A 27824-nucleotide genomic window follows, 5' to 3' on the forward strand; every position below is an offset into this window, starting at 1 on the left:
TGGGGTGGGGGGGGGTGGTTGGAGAGGGGTGGAAACAACTGCCCCTGCCTCCCTGAGGAGATCACAGCATCTATGCGCAAAGATAAAGTGGCAACGGCGAGCAAACATATTGTCTCGGTGTGCAGGAGGCTGCTGTCCTTACGAGGACAATTACCAAAGTAGGTGAGCACGCATAAATTATTTGTCATCAAGGTGCCACTGTGAATTAATTACCATGACTAACAATGTAACAAGCAAAGGGAAATGGGGCTCATTAATAAACAATTCTACACAGCGCACAACTGCAGAGTAGTAAGTACACGTGTTCTTTCTCCCCGACAGCTTTCTCACAAGAATTCAACCTGAAACAGACAACTCCACTTTACTCTCGACAAAATACAGTCATCAAGTATTCTATATTGAATTTTGAATTAGATATAAAAAAAAAAAGAAAAGCAGCAAATCATTTTTTCTGGTGAAAACAATGAGTCATTTATAATGATTGTTGGTCTTTTTCTGTCCATACACAATTTATCAAACAACAACAACTTTCTGCCGCTGGTCAACACCACACTCAGTGTTTGCGCAGCTACATTATGTCCAGTGCCAGCACCGCCCAAAATATCAGTGGCATCCCCCGCTCCGCCTCGCCCCGCTCCTCCTCAACCCTCGCCATAAAACAAAAGTCAATGTCACTACTTAATGAGCTATGATTAATGCTGCTGAAGATTGCCTGGTGAGCTTGGGGGGTGGGAGAAAGGGGGGAGGCTGGAGGGTGCACATACCTGGCGCAGTCAGCTCATTCTGTATGTGTGCGTGTTGGAGGGCTGAGGGGTTGAGGTTGCTAAAAGTGGACTGAGGAGAGGATTGCAGTCATCAACACCTAGGCTCTGAGTGGCCTTTGATGTTGCACGGCGTCTTTGATGAGCCCGGCCATAGAGGAATGCTGCTCGCCCTCCCTCCTCGCATCAAAAGCCCCCGCAGTTGTGGAATGCAGCGCAAGCTGCTGCTGCTGCTCGGCCCGCTGGAATGGGATTAGAGCATATCGCCCTTCCACCCCTCCCCTCATCACGCTCCCACCCTGCCCTCTGGAGTGGACAACATGGAGGCAACCTGGTCCAGACCCCAATATTTGGGGTGATGGGGTGAGGAAGAGGAGGACATAACGCCCAGTTTCATGTGAACTCAAGATGCAACAGCAGCTTCTGTCACTCAGTCACAACCAGAAAACATCATGTGACATTTTCTTTACTGACGACTTATCCACTAATCATCTATAAAATGTCCATGACAATTTCCTGAAACCCATCGACCCGCTGAACCAAACCCACAAATATTCAGTTCATTGTGACATGTGACAAAAAAAGCAACTCATTTTCACAAGCGAGAAGTTTGAACCATTGATTTTTTTTTTTGGCATTTTTGCCTGAAACAATCGACCAGCAAACAGGCAGGTTCATTTTCTGTCAATCAATCAACTGTTTCAGCTTGAAATAGTTCAACACACCAATTACTTCTTGACAACAACACAGGATTTCAGTCACAGCTTCCGAACATATCACAAGACGAGTGAATGACAATCCTACAGTCTGTGGGAAGGTTTCCTGAGGAGATAAACAGGTCCAAGGTGAGCAACTGGCCTGTAATCAAACGCTGCAGCACCTCAACCCTGATGCTCTGAGATATCAGATTAAGGGAATGGCAAACACTTCAGATGACCAAAGCAACTTGCCAAATATGCACAGTAGCTCTGGCATATGAGAGTGACCGAACTCTCCTGCTGTGGACTCTCACACAGATATACATGTAAATGTGTGTTTGACAGCTCCAGTGGGATATGAGTGTCATAATCCAGCCGCTCCTCAGAGGGGAGACAGACGGGGCTTTCTGCAAAGGTCAGGTTCATTTTGTCCTCACGCACACACTCATACACACACACACACACATACACACTTTAACATAGTGAATGACCTTCCACATTACAACTGGACAAACAAGCCGTTTTGGCCGTGCACGCTGGTGTCTGTCGGGGCTTGGCTATAGACTAGACTACGCTAACCAGAGCATTGGCTTACGCTGCACAGTGTGTTTGCTGAGGATTGTAGCTCCTCGCCAGTGAGAGTTGAGAGGAATGTGAACAGGACTTACAGTACATGCACATGTTCACACACTTATCGAATGTGTGCACAGACAGTGGGCTTCGTACTGTAAGAGCCCCCCCCCCCTTACCTCTGCTTTCCCCCTAGCCACAGGGTTTAGGGAGGGAGGGAGGGAGGTAAGGTGGAGAGGCAGCCAGCATTAGCACTGGTTTCAGATTTCGACCGCCTCTGACTTGTTTTCTTAAGGAAACACTTACTGGGGCTCCGGCTACACCAGGGGAAGTGCTCACCTACATCACTTCCGGGTCAGAAGGCTAAGGTCACGCCGCACTCGGGGGAAGGCGATGAAGAGCGGGGGCACCATTAAACCACATGTGGAATGCGTTTAGTGTCACCAGCAATTAACCTCATGATTTTGTCTCAAATGTACCGACCTTTAAAGCAAACACGGAGAAATAAGTGGCGAGGGGGGGATTTGAGAGATTGATTTTCCTTGTGAAAACTGGCCCACGTAGAATCGTCCTCTGACACTCTCCAAGTCTTTTCTTGGCTCGCTTCTGTCTGCCCCCCCTCCCTTGCCCCTCTCTTTCTTTCGCTCACTCTCTGGTTTCTGTGAATGGCTGCACGATCACCTTTCATGACAACCTGGAGGGGGAGGACAGGAGGAAAGCTCGATCCGGGAGCTCAAGGATCCTCCGAGGAGCTAATGATATTCCAGAGGAAATGAGAACGTGAATAAACAAAGCCACGGCCATTTCCAGGAATAATGCAATGGAGAAATGTGGATTGAGCTGGAATTAGCGGTGGTTAGACGGAGACAGGGGAGTCATGATTCGGCTTCCTTCTTATATTCCTTAAGGGACGACCTTGGACCGCAAGAACGGGAACACCAGAAGCTATTTGGACGCTCTCCAAACCCACCAATTGCTTTCTCTTTGTAGTACCTTTAAGGATAAGATACATGCATAGTTTTACACACTGACACAATGCATATATGAATGTGCTTGCAGAGGCTTATCAGAGTCCACCTGATACACTGGCATTGGGCTCTACTATCAGCCAGTCTTTGTAAGGTTGACACAAAGCTGTACGTCTGACTGCCAGCCAGTAACAAGAAATTGCATCACCAGAGTATCAGCGAATATAGTGTTATCAGGTTTCATCAAACTCTCAAATATCAAGTCAAGCTTTACTTCACATATAAACTTATTTAAGAAACAATTAGTCGATAACGGATCGTTTATCATTTAAGTCCTTTACCAAGAAAAAATCACCAAGTATTGTGCTCCACCTTCTCGGATGTGAGGAATTGTATTTTCTGTTATTTATCACTGTTAATTGAATATCTTTGGGCTTGTGGACACAACTAAATGATTAACTGAGAGCTAGATTATACTAATTAAGATCATTAGTTGCTGCCTGGTGCAAAGACAATGAGGAGTAGTTGTCAAAACAAAGTCAACTAAACCTTGGGGTCAAGACAAGCTTTGAATAAAAACATCATCAACATAATGTGATATTTTTTAATTCAATGACATACTGCTCATCAGAAGCCTCCATTTAAAAAACGCTGGGAGCTCAGAGACGAGCTACGCTGAAGGCCTTGGGATGGAGCAGTGGGCCAGTTTATCCCACCTCTGAACTTGAAAGCAACAGTCATCTCTGCATGTGTTTTGGGAGCCTCTCCCTGTGCTTATTCTGACCAGTGATCAGGTTAGACAAGTCCCTCTATTCAGAGCTACACAGTAATACCGATATCCCCAAAGAGAGGGAGGAGGTGGAAAAGAAGAAGAAGAAGAAGGAGGGAGGGGGGAAAAAAATCCTATCTGAGAGATTAACTCACAGCACCCAACCGAGCCAGTGCTGGGTTCACTGGCTCACTCAGTCCTATCTTACCCACTAGTCTCTTGTTCTAAAGCAAAGCATGTCTTTGATACTCGACTAGAAGGAATCTGGAGGCGTTACAGGTTTCTTTTGTGCTTTGCACAGCACAGAGAGTCTGTGTGTGTGTGTGCCAAGGCTGGGATTTCTTTTCTTTAACCCCCCCTTCCTCCCTCCTTTCTTTTTCTCCCTCGTCCCTTTGCCTTCATCTCCTCCTCCCCTTCCCCCACCCCAAGCACTAAATCAGTGAATCATAAACCTTTTCTCTCGTCTTTTTTTTTTTTTTTTTTTTTTCTCTTGGTTACCATCACAAACTCTTCCTGCTGTTTCAAAGTTTCTAACCTGCTGTACTCGGGGTTCAAAGTGACCATATTTGGGTGGTGACCACTTCAGAGGAGGTTGAAGGGTGGATAAGGGGTGGGATTTTGGACAGAGAGGGAGGGGGTGGGAGGTAGTCAGGGGGTGTGTGGGTGAGGTTTGACTCCCCTTGGAGATTTTCTTAAACCCATTACATCAGCTTTTTTCTGCTTCATGGGCTCCAAGTCCGGGGCTTTTGTGAGGGTAGAAAATGACCTAAATTGACATTCAGAGTGGTTGTGGTTGGTTAATTGTGGCCAGGCATTTTTGGCATAAATAAAACAAGATTCCAGAGGCCTTCTTCTTTAAGCCTTTTGCAAATTCTGCTCCTTTGTAAGCATGACCTCCAATGAATGTAAAGTACCCATACCCAAAAAACCATGTGAGCTTTCTCAAATACGCTCAAACCCTGCAGATCAAAAGGGAGGAGGGGCATACTATCAGAGAGATTCTAGGAAGTGATAAGAAAAGTAATTGCTCAACACCAATGTTGTGATTCATCCTTTGAAGAAATCTCTACAGTTCTCACCAACTGTGCATCACTTGCATTTCTGCATTTCGAGTGGCCAAAAAATTTTGAACTACCTCAGATTCGATCGCCACAAAGAGGCTGTCAAAGTGGCACATCCGCTTTGGTGCACCATAGGAAGCCGGCCACCAGCAGCACAACCAAGCAGCGAGCACAAAAAAACATGCTGTCTCTCAAGCTTTCTTCCAGTCCCACGACGAGGGGGAAAAGAAGAAGAGTGGGCTGAAGAGGAAAAGAGTGGCTGGGCAAACAGTGAGGGGTAAAGGCTCAAAGGGGCCTGGTTGCCCGGGTGAGGGGGACCCGCTGCTCCAACAATGTCCACATCAAGCGTCCGGCTACGGGCCAGGCCCCGCAGAGGTGCGCTCCCAGTGCGCTCGGAGGTCAGTGGCATGGACAAAAGGGAATGGAAAGGCCCTACTCTTGCAGAGCAGCTGGGCGCAGGGGGTATAGAAGCTCAGGACTTGAGAAGAGGTGTGTGTACAAATGTATGTGTGTGTGTGTGTGTGTTTTGGGGGGAGGATGAAGGGGTAAATGAGAGAAAGCAAGCACAGGATGAAGTGCACTTTCAAATCTCTCAACATATCCAAAACCTTTGGTCTCCTATTGATCATAGAGGTGAAAAAAACGTGACGTGCCACGAGCTCCATTAGTATTTTTCCCCTCTGTTAATTCCCATTTCAAAGTTCCACAACAAAGAAAGTTTTTGATGACTACAACCTGAGAATACTGAAAAACCTTTCCCCATCAGTTTGATACGGCAGACGGTTCGAAATACTACCCTACCAATGAGCTTCAGCCACTGTTGCTATGGAGATGAAGGTAGTTGTAGGCATGAATCAGAGCTGCTGCAAATTTGCAGAATACCTCGTTTCTGCCATTGGGCACAAAACACACGACTATAGATGGTGAATTCACATGAAAAGCTGAAGTGTTTTGAACAGCTGAATATTCAAAGTGTTCTTTAACTCCTAATAAACATTTGTGGAGTACGACAGAGCTCTAAGCTCATTGACAGAAGTGCACCTTGGGAGCTGTAGTTGACTTTATTCTTTGCTTTTCTCTGCACAAAGCTTGTGGCTTTGCCTGTTTAATCGAAGGCCCAGATATTTTCGAACACAGTTACTCATCTTTTGTACTGATGATCCAACCAGAAGAGTTTATTTCCCATCAAAGGCTTGGGAGTACTCCAACTGCATGTCATCTAACACCGTCTATGCAGACTTTTACTTCCACAATCTTGGATGCTCCACACAATGCCTCCCACTTTGCAACTGTAAAGCAGATATCCACCTCAGGATCCCTTTTTTTTTTTAACAACACCTCCTTCTGACTGTTTGAAAAACAGTGTACACACATACACAAACCTACACACACACACACACACACACACACACACACACACACACACACACACACACACACTCACACACTCACTCACTCACTCACTCACTCACTCACTCACTGTCCCTCCAAACACACCAATAAAAGGGGGGTGGGGCTGCAGTGGTGATCGGACAAACACTGTTCTTGGAGCTCTGCCGAGCAAGGCTATTGTGCAGGCGCGCGGTAAAGAGACAGAGAGAAAGGTTAGGGAGGGGTGGGGGTGGCGTTGAGGTTGCTTCAATAGCTGGCTCCATCAGTGGGTGGAGATAAAAGGCAGAAAGGTGCTGGGCCAAGTTGAGGCCTGGCCGGTGTGGTGGAAAATGATGGACTTGCAGTGGCAGGTGTTAGCAGGTGGTGCGTGGTCAGAGAAAAGATGTGTGGGTGTTCTATGCAAGTTTGGGTCCAGATAAAACTATTCCAGTTTGGATCCGGTTCCAAGTTGATAAAATACTCGCATTTGTTCAGCGAGTAACAAGCCTCTAATCAAATCTTTTATCTTGTCGTAAGAGTAATGTTAAAAAAATTCAGGTAGTCATTTTGCTAAATAGCTAATATGTCATCAATCTTGGAAAACTACTCAATAAATATTAAGTTAATGATTTTTGTTAATTCACGTCGAACGCTGAACCTGAATGGATTTGATACAGCTTGTTATGTTGATTGTCCAGAAAAAAGGGGAAATTGTTTACCGAAATACAAGTTCATGTGGAGGTTTGTAATCTGGGTGAACCAAGCCTTGAACGGTGAACTCCTCTATTCCGTAAGAAAGAAAAAAAACAGGACCATAATGTCCAGAAGTATCTTGCATGTGTGCATCCTTTTACTAGTCACCTCAGGGCCACATGGACCGAAGGTCTGGGTGTGGATCCACGTCACCCGGCCATTCAATCCCCCTCATCTCCAACCCAATCAACCCACACCACCGCCCGAGGGCAGAGTCTGTGGATTTCATACATTCCACTGTGGGAGGGAACACGCTTCAGATTATCCCACTTTAGTGGTTTTTAATTTCCAGGACTTCATAAGTTGCCTCGAAGAAAACATGTAAAATGACATACCCCCTACTACCATGCAAACAAGTTACATAGGACGGGGGGGCATGTAAACCACCCTGCAAATATTCCCGGCAACATCCGTGGCAATTAGTGAGAGAGAGAAATTGGCATGAATTAGACCGTCATGCCTTCTTCACTCCTTCCGCTGAAAAGCCCGCACCTCCCCGAAAATGTATGTTTGTGCCCCGGGCAACAGAACATTTCCCTTTCTGCCGCAGGAGCAAAACAAATAGTCTACACGGGGGCAAGGGGAGAGAAAAGTAAACTTTAATTGGCGTGGAAATAATTCCATTACCATATAGCTCCCTATAAAGGGTGATTTGTTCTTTTGATCACCCCAGAGAGTGTTTATGAAGTCACTGTGGGATCAGACTGGGCCCAGGGGCAAGGCCAGCCACCAGAATTCCCCCGAACATTTGTTTATCAGCAGGCCGAGTGCAGAGCAGTGCACAAACGCAGTATTGTTCCTCCAGTTCTCGATGGTCATGCTGCCAGAGGTAGGAGCTGACGGGGCCGGGGAGAGAAATGGAAGGGAGTTGTGGGGTTGAGGGCCGACGGTTGGGGAATAAGCAGACCCTGGGGATAACGGCCCCTGAAGGAGTTAAACATCAAACCTGCTTTACACACAAGCACTTCCTGCCATCAGCGTTACCGAGGGCCGCTTTGAAAAGGTAATGCCCAACTTCTAAAGATCAGGTCATTTCACAGCCGAGAGGGCTGTTCCATCGCTGAGTGGTCAGAGCGTTTCCCCCTCCCCTCCTCTACTCTCTTCACCATATTGTGGCTTATAAATTATACAATCAAAGCCAACAAGTTCCTCCCACATCCATGCCTTTGTATGGGGATATTTGGAAAAGATTTATCTGCCCAAGAGTTCATGACTCTAGTGTTATAAACCCCTAGGGATCCATGTTATTTGATTTGTTTTTTATTAGAAACAAGGAACCACTTAGTTGGCTGTAACCTCTGGGGCATTTGGCTCTACATCTAAGAGGATTGCAGGTTGCAAGTCCTTCTCTGGAAAAAAAAAAAAAAAAAAAAAAAAAAAAAAGGGACAGTCGTGGTAAATACTGCCTCTGGAGACAAAAAAAGAAGCTGGGAAAACGATGCAAAGTTACAGTAATTGAGACAGGATGTCAGAAAAAAATGCCAACTGCAGCTTTCTCTGCGAGCCAAATATTGTGCATGCACAGGAATTTGCAGATTTGGCAAATTGTATGGCAATAAATATGAGTCATGCAATGTAGCTGATTTCACTATCTCTTTGATAGCTTTATTTAAAAAAAAAAAAGTGGCTCTGAGCTGATTTATACTGCAGTGTGATTATATGATTTATTTTTAAAACCCAGTCTGCAGGGGTTGTTACTTTGGGCCTCCGCCACCATGTTTGTATTGAACAGCGAGGCATTTGTGAGATTATACTTTGTCTCTTTGATGGGCAATACAGACCCTTTTGAAACTCATAATCAGCGTGATGAAAATATTAAAAGGAGAGAGGAAGACGGAGGGTCATGGAAGGTCTGTCTGTCGCTGCATCAGCCAGAATTAACATATGACTCACCATGACACCTTGAAGATGAATACTTAATTCTGAGGATGATGAATGCTAGAAGAAGGCGAGTGCATATTCAAATAGCCTGGCAAGTCTGGCCTATTTTTGCATATGAAATTCCATTGCAACTAAGGGTCCGGACCTCTGGGTCCTTAAGGAAAGAATGCGCGACTTGAAATGGGAGACCAAAAGGGCTGCTCGCATCCCCTGGCCTCCCAGCTGGGAGGACAGCATACAGATCAAAGAGGCTCTGTGAATCTTCAAGAGGGGCGATTGGGATAAACTTGGAGGGCATGTGAAGGGTCTGGGAGAGCCCCTGCTCTTCATGCATCGCGTGTGGAAGCCTCGTCTTTTTTCCTTGGACCGTTTACAGCTTCTCCCGGTTTCGTTAATAATTCAAACAACATGAAACGACCACAGCTAGCCTCTGCCATTAGAGTCCCCAGGGCGTGCTGCGAGCGTACTACAGCGTGAGTCACACAGTCCAGCGAGCCGCGTGTTTACCTCACGTTTGTCTTGGCCAGCGGTGTGGCGCTGTATCAGAGCAGAATGAAGAATGATGGAACCTCTTTCTCCGCTGAAACACCCTCCTGTGCTTCAGAAGGCAAACAGGAGACATGAAAGCAGCATGTGCACGCCACATCTCAGCTCCGAACCAGCGAACAGTGGCCCTCAGTCAGGAATCAAAGCTTTTTTGTCAGTTTATAATCTCTTTACTAGTCAATTTCCAACATCTGTGCTGAATAAAAGCTTAAAATTCTCTGATAAATGGGAAATAAAAACCTCACAGTTGCAAAGCTAAATGCACTCATGCAAAATCAATTTCATGTGTCTATAAAAGCATTGATCAGTCAACACTTACTATCCTGAAGTGTTTCCCCTCAGGATGTGACTGTAATAGATTTTTGAATGACTCTCCAAAGGTTCAATATTTGCCACGGTTTTTATTTAATATGGTGAATATGTCCTTGAAACATTTAGCCAACAAACAGCCTAACAAGCAGGCTAAATAATATTGTTCATGCATTTTTTTGAAGCTGTTGAGTTAAACCATATTCTCACCTCCATCATATCAGCATTGAGAAACACCAGTCAAAATTCAAATTTACTGAAATTCCAACATCTGCAAAAACCAATTATCCATCTAACCCTATAACCATGTCAAAACATCCAAACACAGGTGGGGATATACGTAGTTGGCGCTGCAGACCATTGGCTCCCACCTGAACCTGTGTGTATAAGTGTACCTGGCATGTCACAATAACAAGGGCTGGTCATGGAGGCAGAGAACAGTGCGTCTTTTGTAGGGAGAACCAGGATGACCAGCATCCCCTGTCGGGCTTCTGCCCCTATGAGAGAGCTGAAGTCTCCTGACCTCCAGCACCTAATCTGCCAGCCAGCCAGGGCCCAGCCCGGAGAAGCCTGTCATCACTACCACAGAGGCCTCTATTCATCCCTGCAAAGACAAAGCCAAAAGTGTACAGCAGCCATCCAAGGCATCCCAAGCATCCAGATATCCACCAGCGATATCATTTTAGGCTTTTGTGAGCCCGTGCTTTGGTTTACCCACCGTTCTCCTCCGCGCCATCCCTACTCTGCGCTCGCTTCACGTCAAGGATTCGTCCGTTTCGTGGTGCGAGGACCTCACATGACACTGCACATCCTTGGTGCAAGGTACCACGTACTGAAACTGGTTGCTAAAAGATCCACGAGAGGTAAATTTAAACTTAAAACCTGCTGCTGCAGCAGCAGCAGCAGCTGTTTCTTTGAGGTACGTTCAATGTGAAAACACGCTGCCACATTCTTTCAACAATATATTTCCTATCAAGAAATCTTTGTTGTCATTGGGGGTCTGTGTCTGGGGTGAAGACCAACACATTCATAGTGTTGATGACACACCACATCACGGAGCTCATTTTGCACCGTTAAACACAAACATAAATACTCTAAAAAGGGACACATGGAGCAGCACATTACCATAACACTGAAACATTCAGCATAACATCTTGCTGTTGAATATGACTCAAGGCAGACAGCACCAGCAGTGCTACTTCATCAACAACAAGTTCAAAGAAAAACACATTACCTTACAGCCAGTGCTGTTTGACAAGAAAACTCTTTGAAGTGTGCTGCAGAAAAACTACTTATGTCACTCGTGTGTTATGACTTAGGAGCGAAACTAAAGAGGCAGGTGTTCAGATGACAGTGGGGTTCACATTTGTTCAGAGTTCACATTGCACGCTCCCATGTCAGACCCTTCCGGTCTGGCCCTCCTCTGGCCACACTGGGCCCCCGAACTTGGTGGTGAAATCTCCACCTGCTGATAGGATCAGCTGCCCCCCCCCCCCTCTTCTTCTTCTCTTGGGCATGTGTGGCGGCCACTGATAAAAGAAGTGTAGATAAGAGGAAACACAAGCTGTGATGAGGAACACACTGCCAACCAGGAGTAGAGAGCAGAACATCAGCCCAGCGGAGAGAGATAGAGGGAGAGGAGAAAGAGAAGGAGGCAGAGAGGGAGAATCTGAAAGTGATTAAAGAAAGAACACTGGTTGAAAAAAAAAACTGAAAGCTGCTGTGTTACTCCAGGCTAAAAAAGGAGAGACGACAAGGCTCTGTCAAACAAAACTGAACAATAATAAATTTAAATCGCCAAAGAGTTATTCCTGGAGGGAAATACCCGCAAACTACATTAAGTCTATACTGTGTATTTCTGAACCAAACCAGCTCCTTGTGAGATTATCATGTGGTTCTGTCAAAAAAACAAACAAAAAGTAACTGCAATCAAGTTCACAGACAAACACCCTTAAATACAGCATAAAGACACGGTGCTGTGTCCAAACAAGATTATTACGGTACAGAGGATTGTTGTTGTCTTCAGCAAGAACTACTGCAGTGTTTCAGTGCATGATTTTGCAGAAACCCCTGCAGCAATGACTACCGAGCAATCACGAACTCCATTGACTCACAACATGGCAGAGATTTTGGGAAAACACAAAAGCAACCTCACTTGCGCCGTTCCCGGCTCAGTTCTTTGGAAAACAAGAGTGAATGTAAATAAATCTGAGCTGTTGACACGGGCTGAGAGTGGAAGGGACAGGTGCCACAATGACTCCAGCGACCTCCAGGGGGATGTATGCATCCCATAGCGGTGTCCCCTTTCAAGATGGACACCGGAGGGGACAAACCAGTTGGTCCAACCAGGGGTGTGAGCACAGCAGCGGGTCACTCTGCTGCAGCCAGGGGAAACACCCTTAGGCAACATAGTGTGCGCTGTTTGTGGATGTTTAGCCATATAATCACATTCCTGTCTCTCTAATGCTACCGACAATTTTTAGGTCTAACGAAGTAGAAAAATCCCTTCCAGTTCTTTCTGAGCTTATTTTTCTTCCTTCATTTTTCCCTTTTGCATATTATTTTGGGGAGAACCACTCTACTTTTTCCTCTACGCTGCTGGGCACAAGCAGCACTGGAATACTTCAAATGTAATCTAATATATTGAGCTCAAAAGACTCTATTAGCCTGCATTTGACCAAGTACGCCCTGCTCCTGGCCAGGCTTTCTCCTATTGGCTCAGAGTCAACGCAAAGTGTCCTGCTAATCCAACAGTTGTCTGTCTACGCTGAAAGTCACCTCTGAGTCCAGCTCTAGCACTCGTGTCAGGAATCCACAGGCTCTTTGCATACCGAGCGGCCGGATATCCTCTAGTTAAAGAGGGCCCTCAAAGCCAGGACCATGTGTTGGTTGACTGGGGAGGGCGACAAGGGGGTAGGGGTGTGTTTTTTTTTTTTTTGTTTTTTTTTTGGTGGGTGGTGGCAGAGATGTACAGGCAGTGCTTAAAAGGCCTTTAGACTGACATCAGCGTCACTTTGAGCCGAGACAAAACGGCAGAGTGAGGGCCGAGCGTTCAGGTTCCATAGAAACCAATCCATTTTCCTGCGGATCCTCAGCGATCTGCACTGCGCCGGCTAAAAGTGCAGTTGCTCCTGCTCCGAGCCCACGGATCTGTGCATCTCTGAATGGCTTTTGTGTTGCTGCCGGGGCAGAACAAAGTGAGTTCAGGTTACTGCACTCCTCCCGTTATTGGCCCACATTGTCTCTAATTATTCCAGCAAACATTGACACAGCATGTGTGGTCTCACATTTATACCCCCCCTCCCCTCCCCTCCCCTCCCATGTTTAACAGAGTGAGAGAAGACAGGGAGAGAGAAAGAGAGCAGAAAACAGCAAGAGAGAGCTTCTGAAAGGGAGGGAAGGAATGATGAGAGAGAAATGTACTTGCATTCACTGGTTTGTCCTTCGTTGTCATACAATTATAGGTGAAATTGCTTCAAGATGAACTAAAACGCTTCGTTGTTTGTCTTGTTTTCATGTCCGTGATGAGAACACAGTGTATACTCAGGGGTTTTCCTCACCTGTCTCCCATGCCACCTGAGCTCAGGAGAGAACGAATGCACCATGCCAACTCAAGCCTTTAATACATGAGCAACAGAGACCAGCCAACAGGGGGTAGATTGCAAAACGACGAAGTTTGCTGGGATGCAATTACCAAAAACAGAAAAGAAACAGTTCTTCTCCACAACTTTAAAGCTCAATCCCACACTCTAATTTGAATTCTGAAGCTTTCCCGTTGCCTGGGCAATTCTAACTCCAGCTTTTGCAAAACAATAATTATGACGAATGTATGCATCAGTAGCTTACCAAATCCTCTGTCCGTGAGTTTAGCTTGGGGCGATGCTGCAGAAAAACTGACCCAAATATGCCACATGTGGTTGCCAATAGGAAATGGTTTAAAGTTAGGCGAAAGGTCGGCCTGGTGTAAAATCAAATCACAAATTTTTTTTTTTGAAGAACCCGTCGATTAGTAACTGTAAAACTGGCACAACCCTCTTTGGTAGCAGTGCAATAGAACACCTCAGTGGAGCGTTAAACCGTCACTGTAAAATCCAAATACAAGCCTTTCTGAGCAGATCTCCTGCAGATTTTTACTGGAAGCCATTAAAGCAAATGGACTGACTCATGTGTTAGGAAGTACAACATTTTCAGTTTCCTTCTCCTCTGATACGTGATAAGATCATCATGTTTTTTTCTGATCAGATTTCAATTACTGATATACTGAAGCCGACTGTTGTACCTTAACAGAGGGGTGTGGGTCATTATAAGATTTTACTGATGCTCATACCTACATCATGTGCGGGTGGTGATGTTAAGTTCTTTCCTGCTGTGTCTGTGGGTGAACCCTCTGTGCGACGGTCTTTATCTGCTCAGCCATGGTTACTATGGATGCTAACTGCTAACACCCATTTCAGCTGATTTCAAACCAACTGATGTTGCTACAGCTGCAAATGCAAAACACATCACATCTAATGTGCCAACGCACGAAATATATACAAAACAGTGGAAGCTAAGCAAATGATGGCTGTAGCTTCATATTTCATGAACAGATATGAGAGTGCTATCAATCTTCCTCACCTAACTCTGGGAAATACTTTTCCCAAAATGTCCAACTATTCCTTTAAATGATGCTTGGAAATGTATATTTTGAGCTTTATCTTTTGGATAAATAAATCTACAATACACAAATTATAGATCCTCCTGCATCTGTTATATGAGAGAGAGCGGTGCCTCCGACCGACTGGTGAGGCCACTATCCAAATCTTAGAGCCACATTCCCTGGGATGTGTTTACTTCGAAATGCCTGCGGGATGCATGTCACCCCGGGGGTGACAATTTGACTTTGTCACATGCCTGTGGGATACAGACGGAATAGCAAAAGGCTGTATTGGCCCCTCTTTTTCCGTCATTCCCATCTTCTCCCACTCGATCTCTCGTTTCTCTCAAAACAGCTTTCTGAGAAACTAGACTCCTTGACATGTCCAAGGACAAGTTATCATTAGAGAGCCAAGTGTGTTTGGACAAACGGCCCAAACACTGCCAAGCAAAGAACAGCCAAGATCTCCTTGGTGCCTTTTTTTTTTTTTTAAACTGCTAAAAATTTTACACTGACATATGACAGAAGAACGAATGTGGATAAACAGCGGGGAGGGGGTTGAGATGGAGAAAGCAGTGACCCAAATAAGGATGTGCTCCATCTCACTCAAAACAAATTGATTGTTCCTTCACATTTTCCTTAATGTTTGTGACCTGTAATCTCAGCCTGAAAAATGTATTCTGGAAAAAAAAAAAAAAATACCTTGACATTTTTTCTGACAGCAACTTGCAGGGGCAATGAGAGGTGAACAGATGGACTGCAAGGAGAGAGAAACGGACACAGCTGGCCAGGAGTAATTGTTCTGACCTTTTCATATACACTCAGGTTCACAGAGCCAGGGGGGCTTGGAGGAAGAGGGTGGGCGGGGTAGCAGGAGTCCGACATTGCATATAGAATTTGCATGATGAAAAAATGTCATATCCATTAGTCTAATTGACTAAGTATCTTTACTGATACTGTCTAGACATCTCTACTCCATTTGCACTTTTCTATCTCGACCATCTAAGAGATCTATTGTAAACCCTCTAATGGATAAATTAAAAAGCCCTGGTGTGTATGAAATGAAATATTTTTTTACCCCCAGTCAAGGTCTGAATAATTTATATAGTGAGCATAGGCAGAGTCCCAATCCACAATTTATATTTTCTTATAATACAGCTGCATGGGGCAAACGTATTGTAAAGACACTCCATTAAAATGAAAGAAAATCCCATTTAGAAGCTCTACATAGTTCTACATTAAGACCGTCTGTACCAGCACCGTCAGCAACACAGCTTTACTTCAGAGGGTCTCTATGCTTTATACAGCTTCCCACTGTGTTTTATAGGATATCTGTGGTTTGATGATTTGGAGAGCACAGCATCCACAGCATGACGTCCGATTGCAGTTTTCACCTAACAACAGCACTTCACAGGCACAGTGCACCTGCAAACTGACTGAAACAGAGGCAATACGACAATTACATAAAACTGCTGGCTAAGAATCTTTTTTTCTGCGTGTGACGCTTTGCAGTTCTTTCAGTGACGGGGCTCTGCATCAGGAACCGCCTCCAGTCTTTTGATGCAGTGTCATTACATGTTTTTAAGAGGCTGGCTTGTTCGTAGCACATAGGCTAGAACAAAAATGGGACTAAAAATGACACCGGCTTCACTTGCTGATTTCAATCAATTATATAATCAATCAATAAATATTAACTGGAGCAATGAAAGATAATTGCCAACCGCAGAAGCTATACAATGTTAATTAAAGGTCCAATATTTTACATTTTTCCAGTGTTTTTTTTTTTTTTGAAGTGTTGATCCATTAGAAGAAAGGCTCTGAGCCTCTCTGCTGATTGGCTGAATGTTTTTGACTGATCAAATAAAAAATAAAAGCGGATATCAGGTAGAAACACTGAGAAAAACCAAAACCTGCAAAGTTGCAAGGTGCAATGTGCAATGGGCTTGGGGGGCACGGCTGAGAGCGGTGACTGATTTGTTCTGACATCCCAAAGTTCAAGAAGTCCTGACGGCTCATTTTAAGGCTCAGTGTCTGAATACAGGCTGTGTGCATTTCTCTGCGGACGGAGCGCTTTGAGACTTTCACAGTATGAACATAGAACCTAGACCTGATCTATAATCAAAAAAGACATGGAAATTTCACTTCATACAATATAGGACATTTAAAAACTACTCTGATAATTGTTTAATTGTTAAGTCATTCATCAAGCAAAAACATAGCAAGCTACTTTTCTCTGCTGTACAGCACTGTAATTTGAATATCTTTGGTTTCGGGGCTGTTGGTTGGACAACATTCAAAGACATTTCTTTAGGTTCAGAGGAATTTTTAGGGGGCATTTTTCATTATTTACCGACATTCCACAGCCTAAACGATGAACTGAAAAAAACAGAGTCAAAAGGTGAATTGATAAAGAAAAGAATTGTTATTAGCAGCTCTAAATGGAAGCTTTTCGTATGAATTGTGTTTTGTCTCTATCCATTCAAGTACAGCCATTAGCCGGATGGTCCTGTGATAGTCATGAATTGCTACAGTCTACATTGCTGGAAACAAGGAGGTCTCTTCTTTACAAGCAGCAACAAAGGCTTTATGCTGCAGCCCTGACTTCAGAGTCCGACCCAGGATGCAGGAGTTAAAAGACCGACCTCCGCATGAACTCCAAATAAATAAATGTGCAGCTGTTTACTGCTAATGTAACATCAAAGCGACGTACAATCACAAAACAAGGGTGAGGAGAAGATGTGGTTCCCCCGTTACACAGCAGGAATTAAGGCAGGAATGTTGCGCCTTTATCCTATATAAATGGTACGAACATGGGCCGGAGGGGCATTGACGTTCCTCCTATATGCCGGCAGCGGAGGTAGTCACAGAGCCAAACCGACATCTGTCAATGAGAGAGGATGAGAGAATCCAGGATGGCAAGACAGTAACGGCAACATTGTGGTGTTACACATCACGCCTCTGATTCTGGAACGCCGGCGTGCTATCTGAAAACCACACACCGGGGTGGCATCACGCCACCTTTGTTTGGTTGAGTGTAAACAACCAAAAGGCGGCAAAATGAAGGGTCTTTTTCACAGGAACATCGCAGGATCTCTCTCTATTAAAAAAAAAAAAAAAAAAAAAAAGAGGCTGGAGGCATTCGAATAACCTTTGGCAATCCCAATCACCAACAGCGAGTTATTGCTGTGCGCTCTCAACGAGATAGGTACTTTCCTGCAGTTTGTGCCTCTCCACTGTCATGGGAGCTGTCAATGAGTTATCAGCCTGATGATCATGGGGGCATTTTGAAAGGATCTGTGGTCACGCTTGGTTTAACAGACATTACAAGGGAAGTACATGCACACACTCTTTGCCTCACACACGTGTACCCACACACACACACACGCAGGCCCTGTATAAACTTTACAAAGAACAGAGTCAACTCTGTTCCACCTGTTGTGTACTTTAGAGACGCCCAGTGGATTAAAATATCTGCTGAAATCAGATAAAAAATCGTTTCCTGTTTCAAGCCCTCCATCAGAAACGTAAATAAAACTTTCTTCACCAGGAGCCGTACGCTAGCATAGCGTCAGGAGCTGACCCAACACCTCCGCCTGCGAGGTGCTCTTAACTCTCCAGCTTCAACCAAACACTCAAAGTATTTTTCTCACCGTGCTTGTGCAAGGGAACACCTCCACCTTTATTTGTATGGGAGCGGAATTAGCTCGAAGGTCTACAATTACATCATCATTGAGTTTTGCAGCGCTGCATATCAGGGCCGGCATTAGTCAGAGAGGCCTTTGAAGAGTTTGGCCCGGCCCTCATTCACTCTCTTCCCTCCTCCCCCCTCCACCATCCCCTCCGGCACTGCCTTTGATGTTAGCGCGTGGAGCTGCGCCGAGCGTCGCGGCCTCCCAGGCCTCCCCGCCTCGCCTGATCCTATCTGCTCAGGCGGCACATTCATGTGGTTTACACCCGCAGCACGACTCCCGGCAGCTATTCACCCAGCCCTGCAGGCCCCTCCCTGTTCAGGGTCCAGGGCCTGGAGAGGCAGGCAGCATGGCCTGAGCAGCCGATGGGGGTCCAAGGGAAGTACAGGAGGCATTGTGGAGGCTTTATCAAAGCCCTAGGCTGTATTATGGAGCTTTTATTGGCGTGCTAATGTCAGTGAATGTAATGTATTTGTAGATTCATAAAAGTAAGCTACACCTGACCCTTGAGGATTACGGTTTTACTCTTACAACTCCGGAAATAGCGACTCAACTTCGCTCAAAATGAGCTATCCTTCAAAAATAAATATTAAACTTCATGAGAATAAACAAATAAGACAGCGAGCAGGAAATGGAAAACCTAGTATAGCCATGATGCTGGGACGACATAAAAAACAAAGCCAATTTTTCATTCAAAAAATCTAGGGCGCATCTTCAGCAACAGGGAGCGCAGGAGGTGGGAAGATGCAGTGATATATGTTCACTGTGGAGCTAGAAGACATGCAGCACTGCCAGACAAAAAGAATAAAAAGAATGCAGAGATAACCCAGCTTGTTCTCATGTGGACGAGCAAGTCCAATCCATCATACCTCTGGCCCCATTGTGTTGCAGCCTGGATTTTCCTCATTACTGGAACAACTACCTGCACCCACTGACACACATAAGGAGCCACTGGACACCGGTCTAGGATGGGAGGGTTGCGGGGCAGAGATGAACACGATGGGGTCGCAGCTTCCACCTGAAACTGATTTGTCCCCATCTGGCACCCCCTGTAAATGACCTTTGCCACGGTTCTGTGGGAATCCATTAAGAGGAGACAAAAGGAGGAGAAAGAAAAAACGGCAGGGTTTCTGACAGAGGGCCTGTCAAGGAGAAGCCTCGCAACATTAATATGATGCATTAGGTCGACGGCGATAATGTGCACAAAACCAGTAATGGCTTCCTCGAACAATAACCAGAGAAATTGAAACTAGGGTTAAAACATGATGGTATGAATCAAAATGACAACAGGGCAGGATCCTCATTAACAGCAACATTATGTTTTCTTTTAGACATATGAGGCTGATAATTATGTAATGATGTACACAAAACAAAGAACTTTGAACCCTGTGTTCTTGAACTTGGGTGAGTGGGACAGATCTGTGATAAGACCTCTCTCCTTTCATGAAAACAAACGCAAGCAGTAAAAGGACTGAGGGCACAAGGATAGAAGTATATAGAGAGGTAGGAGGAGGAGGAGGAGGCAGTGAAATGGACTCCCTGCTCCACTGCTACCTTCTCAGTCTATTGGCAAAAAAAAAAAAAAAAAGTACAACAAAAGGGGAGGCTGGCGTTGTGGCCTTCCACGGTTAGTCAGCACATTCCTGGCAAACAACAAAGCATGCCTCTGCCTGGATGAGCCACTGTGAGCATTGTCATTTCATAACCCTCGACCCCTTAGCCTTTGTTTTGCAGACCCTCTGTGTCAGTGGATAAAAATGTGGGCTGATGGGATGGACTGGGCCTTTCAGCACCGTTTCATCAAACGCACACAGGCTCACCAGGGGCTATTCAGAAAGTGAAAATGCCCACTTCAGACCCCTTCTTCGTCTTTGAGTTGTTGCAAATATGCTTTAAAAATAACCTGTGTTAAGACAGGTTGGTGTAAAGAAAAAAAAAAATCTTTTTTTTCCACCTGTCAAGGTGTGACGTTCTGTTATGGTGCATTTCCCACTGCTCATCACAGAGAAATCACAGCCTCAGGGCAAAGATGAATTAACATTTCCTCATCACTGGAGTGTAAAGCAGAGGACAAACACAAAGACATTCATACAAATGAGCTCGGACACATAATCAATAGCAGATCAGGAGGAGAGCGACACGGGGGAATAGGGTTCCCCTGGGAGAGACCTGGATACTGGAGAGAGAGAGTGGCAGCAGCGAGCATCAGCGCTGACTGCTAATCTCTCCTGGAGTGGAACATCAAAGATCAGCTCAGCCACTCAGCCCAGTGGAAACTCACATAGCTACTGGGGCCACCAGTACCAACATGCACTTGTTCCAGGTGGAGCTGTGCAGTGAGCGGGAATGAGAGGCTCAGAGAGAAAAGACACAGAGAGGAGAACACGAGTAAAAGAGCCAGGGGCAGGAGAGGAAACAGGGGCCACTGGTTTGGGAGACAGTGATGGCCAATTAAAAGAAGTCTGGACAAGTACTAAGATATCCAAGAGGAAGTTAGGCGCTTTAAGACTGACATACACCTGCACATTCACTGCAGACTCTCAGTGTTTTCAGTGAAGGGCTAAAGCCAAATACTAAACCACTGTTATACATTTATATTTACAGGATTTTATTATTTATTATTTTATATTTTTAATTATATTATTAGCAGGTTGACAGGGTGGGGTGGAGTGGGGGGGACAAAATGCGATAAAGCTTGCCAGAAACCGCTGACACAGCCGAAGTGACATTCCACTGCATGCTGGTTAAGAAATAGTTGTAATCATCACTCCAAGTTGTTCTCATGCAACATGGAACGCATGGCAAATTTTGGCTGCATCAAGAAAGAGCAGACTGGTGGTGAGGGGTGAGAGCGCGTGTGTGGGAGTGGGGTGTTAAGCAAGAGAAAGAGAAAAACAGTTTAGTCTGTTCTATTCCGAAAAGGGGAGAAACGCAGCCTCAAATTACTTTGGCTGGGACATGAAAGTGAAACAGGGTGGCGGTTAAGAGACGATAGCACTTAAAATACAGCTGCAACCGCCAAGCCAATAAATGGAAAAAAGTAGGGAGCAGCACTTTTAACCTTTTAAACCAGCGTTTGTGTACTGCTACTGTTGCTTTGGCGCTGGGAGTGGCCCGATCCCTGGCACCTCCCGTCTGGGACCGGCCCATTATGGCCTCTTGGGGTTTCCAGCCTGTGGTGAGAAAGCGCGCTGGATGCCTTAAACCACTAAAGCTCTCATTATAGTCTAAATGCAGAGCGACACAACTCCTGCCAGCTCCAAGGTAGGAGCTCCAGTATTTAAGCTCATCGTTGTCTTAGCTCAAAACCACCACTTTCCCCCTGCACATCCATTCAGAGAAAAAAAAAAACTGCCACTTTCAAAGAACCACATCATGAAGTCTCCCAGCTATAGTTACTGGCACTTCATGCACATGGAGATGAAGTTCAAAGGTGAAACAGCTCGTGGGTGTTGGGGAAACTATAGCCTCTTCTTCCTGACGCTGGATTCAGAGGATGCTCTGTGTCCCTTCGGAGAGGAAGTAGGCAAAAGCCACATTATTCCCTCTGGTTCTGGCCGACGACACTATGAGTTCCATCTGGTCCTCGCGGTGCCCCTGCCACGTCCCTGCCTCAGCTCCTCACTCACATGCTGACAGCACGGGCCCGCTGGAAATCAGAGGCAGATGTGTGCTCGTGCAGCGCATCGCAGCTCATCTCGCTACAGGAAAGACAATTTGGCGTCTGGGAGATAACAGAGAATGATGAACAGCAGATGGCGTCTCTCCCCTCGCATCACACGCGTTCTAATCGGGAGGGCTGTGCGAGCGCCGTCAACGATGATGTCAATTGTGAAAAATACGGTGACGGGCAGTCAGTCACAGACGGAGCCGACGGCACAGTGAGGCTATTCCTGGAATTGCATTATCAGTTCATCTGGAGGCAGAGCGCTTTCAGCCCGTTAAGCATCCACTGGCTTTGTCAACCCACACCACTGTCCTTGTTTACACCTGGGAGTCTCAGTTGGGGGGGGTGGGGGTGATTTGGTCATGCCATTACTGCCCCGCTTAACAGGCTTAACTCAAGTCAAAACTGCTGCTAATATGTGGACAGGTATCGGAAGACTATCATCATTTCTAAACTGTGTAAGATATGAAATCACAGCACTGAGTTGTTCACTGCAGGTGCTCTGAATCAGGCTTTTGGGCTTTGGGCCGAAAGCGCTGCTGCCTTTCCATTTTAGCGGAACATTTTCATTAGCGTAGTGTAATCAGGAAGCATTTAAATCTGGGACAAGAGGTGAATACAATTAACCACCTGACAGGATGGGCAGCCTGCAGTCCTCTGGCCACCAAGAATCAGAGTTAACAGCTGATGCTGTAAATATACTCTCAAGGTCGTCTCAGGGAAATGTGTGTTGATGTCTAATTTCTTGACAGGATGATTTAAAGACACATTGATTACTTTGCTATTACATAGTCAAACTGGAGCAATCACAGAAACTGGCTTGGGAAGCCTGGGGCTTGGCACTGTGGCCAAATCTGCGTCGTCAGCGTCAGCCCCCCCCCCCCCTTACAGCAGAGTGAGAAGCAAATTAACTTAATTTATTATTTTTGGCCCCAGCAACGTGTGCCACTTTTCGCACTCTTCAGGCAGAGCTGAGCGGGTGTTAGCTTTAGGGAATTAGCAAAGGCGAGTTGAGAGTGTATGAGCAGAGGCTGTGGTCGGGTCTTTGCTCAGGAACACTGCCAAGCCCCCCCTTTCCCCTGTATTTGAACCCATACCTGCTGAGGTCTGGTCACTACTGTACACACACAAGGTAACGCAAACCCCTCAGGGCTCTGTACAAACTGCAGAGGAGAGAACTAGAAGGCCCCTTAAAACCTCAGGCAGACCAAATCAAGCAGCCTATTCACTGTGCACGAGGAGGTTCAGACCTTTAAAGCAAAAAGTAGTCAAGTGCAATGGTGACAGAAGTCAATGCGGACGCCTGAATGCACGACAACATAAATATTTGTCTTCAACCCGATTCCAGAGTAAAATTATATCCGTTACAACACCGCAGCAATTTCCCAACACGTTACTGCGATGTTATTTCACGAGTATAGAACATGCAAGTGGGGAATTTGATACCATCTTAAAATTATACTCTTCAGGTTGTACGGATGTCATTGGTTGTCAGTTTCAGGTTTCATAAATCTATGGTAGAATACATACTGTAAGGAATTCAAGACAGTACACTGTGCTGGACAAACTGCCCCTCATTACAGCCTGACAAAATATAAGCTGCCTCTAAGTGGTCAGAAAGCTATGTTAGCAAAGAAAGCAAACCTAAATAGATGTGGTTTTCGATGTAAAGCTGAGGTCCGACATTTCTGTGTGGTTACCAAGTGGCGCCAAATGGCCATCACTGTGTATAAACAGGGGCCATTTTTGTGCTGAGCATCCCCTAATTTGATCCCCACATATCATCTTCCTTTCAAAGTAAAGAGTTTTTAGGGAGAACAAAAAAAAATGCAGTCATGCACTGGAACGATGCTGCTGTGCGGTGGCGGATGCAGCCATTGTTGCAGAGTGGCGAGGGGTGGATGGGGGATGCTACCAGCTGTGTCAGTTCAGTATCAGTAATGTGCAACTGAAGCGCTGCATATGACGGCTCGTGCTAGAGTGCTGATAAAATGCTATGTCACCAATCAGGTTTCTTGTGCACTACTCAATGCAACATGGTGATTAAACTCAAAAATGTGTATTCGCAGCCCACCCCACCCCTCAACTCTTCTCAGCACAGGCTGCATTGAAACCTGTCCTCCCAACTCAAACCAATGATCTCATGGAGCTGAATAGTTTCTTCAGGCCGAGGCCACACTTCAACAGCTACTGGCATTCATGGAAAAGATGAAAAAAAAAACCCTCAACCATCATTTCTGCTGGCGTTTGCTTCATCTCAACCAATTTCACATTAAATTTTTCAAAAGGATGCAAATTCAAAAACAAAATCAGACTGAATATGTTAGAGGTCAGGAAATGAAAACATGAAACATCAACTCTCTGGCACATGACTACACCCCAAAACTATTTGCTGCCTTACAAACAGTGGCCAAGCAGCTTAAAATTTCAAATAAACACTTGGCACTGAGGAAAAAGCTTCATATTTTAATGACTTCTACTCAACACAAAGTTGGCCAGTTGATCCGAGGTTAACCCAGCTCCAGCCAAGTGCACTTGTCATGTTTTGGGGGGGGGGGGGGGGGGGTAAGAAGAAGATGGGAACATGAGATGAAGGGGTGCTTCTATGATGACCAATCATTCAATCCTTCTTCATATTCATTTTTCAAAAGCCTTAAAATAGTTGCAAGTTGGCGTAAACCAAAAACATGCAACTTCAAAGGCGGCGTTGATGACGGCTACATAGTAACAGGCTACAGGCGGCGGGACGTGTGGGTGAGTTTACACGCTGCTACGGTCAATAAAAACAAACATATTCCGCTATTAAAACCAACTTTTTTCGGATGTAAAAGTCGCTATTTGCCAAAAGTCGCGGCTGGAGCGGATAAACAGTCAAAACTAAAGCCCAAGTAGTAGTAGTCGCAGCCTTGTTGCTCTTGTAAAACGTGTAAAGCTTACTCCGGTAAAGAGGGAAAAAAAAAGTTTACAAACTTCTTGGAAGCGGTGGACGGTTTATCACTTTTTTTTTTTTTTTTTTTTAAGGAAACCCGTTCTCTAAAGTTTGCGTTTAAAGATGAGGGCAGTCAACAGTGAGGAGTGATCGCCAGACATCAACAAAATAACCTGCAAGAGCATGTTTTCCCTGTGAATGAATTCCACAAGATAGGAGCCATCTTGTGACCGCATATGCTTGCAAGCTTAGTACCATCCTCACACTGCCTGCATACACACACATATACACACACACACATACACACTATATACAACTCTTGTCAACCCCCCAGCCCCCGTGGAAAAAGTTTTACGAAGGGCAGCTTGGTGAAATTACACCCAGGGTCCCGGTAGTGTTACTCGGGACTGCTGCTTGTCATTCCCCCGTAAGAAAAAAAAAAAAAAAAAAAAAAAAGACACTTTACACGTACTTGAACGATCTCCCCCTCCGCGCTGATAGTGGCTCCTGCTTTGGAGAACCGTCCTTGCAAGCCAGTCGTGTAAGTAGTATAATCTCCATTGGGACTGGACTCGAACAGAACCACTTCCACAAAGGCAGTGTCCTTGGCGAAAACGGTACCAAGAGAAGCGGCGACCACCAAGATCACCAGGACCACCGAGTCGGGTACGCGATCTGAGCCTCTCCTTGGTAAAATCATCATCTTGCCGGCTGGATCTGCGCCGATCGGGACATAATTTCACACGGATTAATTAATCGGGTGAAGGTAATTGAAACCAGGTCTATGCGCGCTACGGGCGATGCGTCAAAAGAATCAGAATTGTGCAATAAGAGCTGAGCCTGGGCTGAAGCGTGTTATTTCACCACTGCAAGCCTTGTCAATTACATTGCCTGCAAACGCTCCCTCCCTCTCTCCCTCTTTCTTTCTCACCCCCCCGCTCTCCTCCTCCTCCTCCTCCTCTACAAAGCGGATCTCCTTTGATCTCCAAACACGTGATTTTTTTTTTTTTTTTTTAGTTTTTTTTTTCCTCTCTCTCAAAAGGGTTATATCCCCACCCACCAATCTTTCTGACCCTCTCCCTTGCACTCCCCATTCTGAAGTGCCAGCACTCAGTTAAGGAGGCACCGCGGACTTCGCTGAGCAGCGACAGGGGGAACTTATTGTTTGAAAAATCATCAAGTTACGCGTTTAAGGTTGAGTTATTTCAGTTTTACCGTCTTGACTATGAACCGGGGACTACATTTTCAGCCACTGTTTAAATCCCGGGCGGTCCGGCGGCGTTTTTTCCCGAGTTTGACACGTTTTTCGCTGTGGTTCCACCTTAAAACAAACACTACCCTCCTCAGGACGCTTCATGATTTAACCGGGCTAATTTTTCAATCAGATTCCGATATGCTCCCCTACAGTTTACAATGTAGTTAGGCTAACTGTTTGCAACATCTCACTTTAAACGAGCTATGCAAAGTTTATTTTCCTTTTTCTTGATGCATTCTGTTCTGACAGGAATAAGGAACGTTTACCAACAAGAAAATCAACTTTTACTATCTATCTATCTATCTATATCTGTCCTCATATCTCTTTAGAAACTGAATCAATACTTTGCTCACTTGTACACAAGGCAGTTCACGTGCACAACACATAACTGTGCACCAGTCTTTAGACAGATGGGTCTTCAATTAACTTGCCTTTGATCTCCAGAGCCGTTGTGCTCATCACTACAGGCCTGACAAGCTAATCACACATCATTTCAGGCATTTTACAAACCTCAAAATGTTTACAAGCAATTTGACATGATTTCTATCTACAGAAAGTTAAATTTGTGGCCGGTGTGAGAAGTTACTATGGCGAGCGAGCTTATGATTCATCGTGCATTTATTGAGACGCATCAGCTTTATTATGTTCTTTGCAATTGGCAGAGATCTTTTATTCTTCTTTTAAACAAACTGTTGCTGTTATTCACTGCCAAGGAAGGCAGTTATTTTTCAGTCGTTCTCTGTTCGGAATAAAAAAAGTCTATTGTGAAACTTGCATGCAGAACCGTTCCTGGAGAACACGTCTCAGACCTTTCCTTTTCAGCGTGTGAGAGCGTTCATTATGTGTCTGCAAATAAAGCACACTGTGTCCTGAAAGAACACACAGACACACTATCTTTTTATTCCCCACAAAAGAAGATGATTTGAATCTTTGTGCGACTGAACAATTCACGGAAAGAGCCCATTTTGTACTGTGCTATGTAATGAATGAAGGTTACATCTTGAATGGAGTGGACAAAAAATTGTTGAGTATAATCTCTCAGTTGAAAGAAAGAAACTTGACATTTGTCAAAATATCACACAATAATAATGTATGAAATTGAAAAATGAAAAATGGAAAGGCCTGTTTGCAATAGTTGCAAAGAAAACACTCAGGTGTTTTTAAGCTCCCAAATGAAGGGTGAGCTCTGCACAGTGATAGATGTCCAAAAAGGCCCAGAAAACAAGGTCTCATCTTGCTGTCAGCTGTGTGGCAGTGTGATTATGAAAACCAACTGTGAGGACTTTTTAGGTCAAGAATGCAGCCGCCTCTGGAAGAAAGCGTGATGGTCAACATGTGTTCAGACTCAAAAAAAAAAAGAAAAGAAAAGAAAAAAAAGCTGAGTGGAAAACAATTCAAAGCCGAAACGTTAGAAGTTCTTCAGCACCTCCAGCATGACAATAATTTACAGATCACATTGGACGTCACTCTGTTTTATGAATCCTGATCCACACCACATGTGCCATATCAGTCTTGTGACACTTAACTCTGTTTCTACTTCTCTCGCTCTCACACACAAAAATCAAATGCAGATACATTATGACTCTAAACGGATAAATCCATAAATTATGGGACTTTAAAGGCACAATGCCTGCAAGCTTAATGATGAAGTGAAATTAGATTTACTAATGGACCACAAAATGCATTAGGGCAACAAGTTACAGTGATCCAATTACTGTCAGAAGGTCTTGTTCCTCTTTCACTGCAAGTCTGCCCTCTGCTGGTTACTGCAGGATTTCAATCCATGAGAGATGTTTAAAGCTGCAATGCCACTTTTGTAGTTCCCTAACTTAAATGTTTACATGGTTTACTTCCCAGATTATTTAGCAGTGTATGGTGCCCTTTAATTTTTTTTCTTTTTAAACATATTGTGATGAGAATACGCATCATTATCTCGCTTCTTTCCAGATAAATAGTTGACC

The 27824-nt window shown here is 45.0% G+C and overlaps 1 protein-coding gene across 2 annotated transcripts in view; it reads right to left on the minus strand.

Moving 5' to 3' along the window:
• The window catches only part of znrf3 (zinc and ring finger 3), a 75080-nt gene extending 49578 nt beyond the window's left edge, over nucleotides 1-25502 (minus strand). The window contains exon 1 of one of the 2 annotated variants that reach the window (XM_023417164.2): nucleotides 25081-25502. In XM_023417164.2, coding sequence (XP_023272932.1) covers nucleotides 25081-25311 — 231 coding nt within the window. In that variant the 5' untranslated portion in view covers nucleotides 25312-25502. The remainder of the gene's footprint in view (nucleotides 1-25080) is intronic. The other variant, XM_023417162.2, reaches the window with a different exon arrangement.
• Between the last annotated feature and the right edge of the window lie 2322 nt (nucleotides 25503-27824).

Source organism: Seriola lalandi, unplaced genomic scaffold (assembly GCF_002814215.2).
Source record: "Seriola lalandi dorsalis isolate HSWRI2012SDOR001 ecotype SW California unplaced genomic scaffold, Sedor1 jcf7180002054572, whole genome shotgun sequence".
Lineage (NCBI taxonomy): Eukaryota > Metazoa > Chordata > Actinopteri > Carangiformes > Carangidae > Seriola > Seriola lalandi.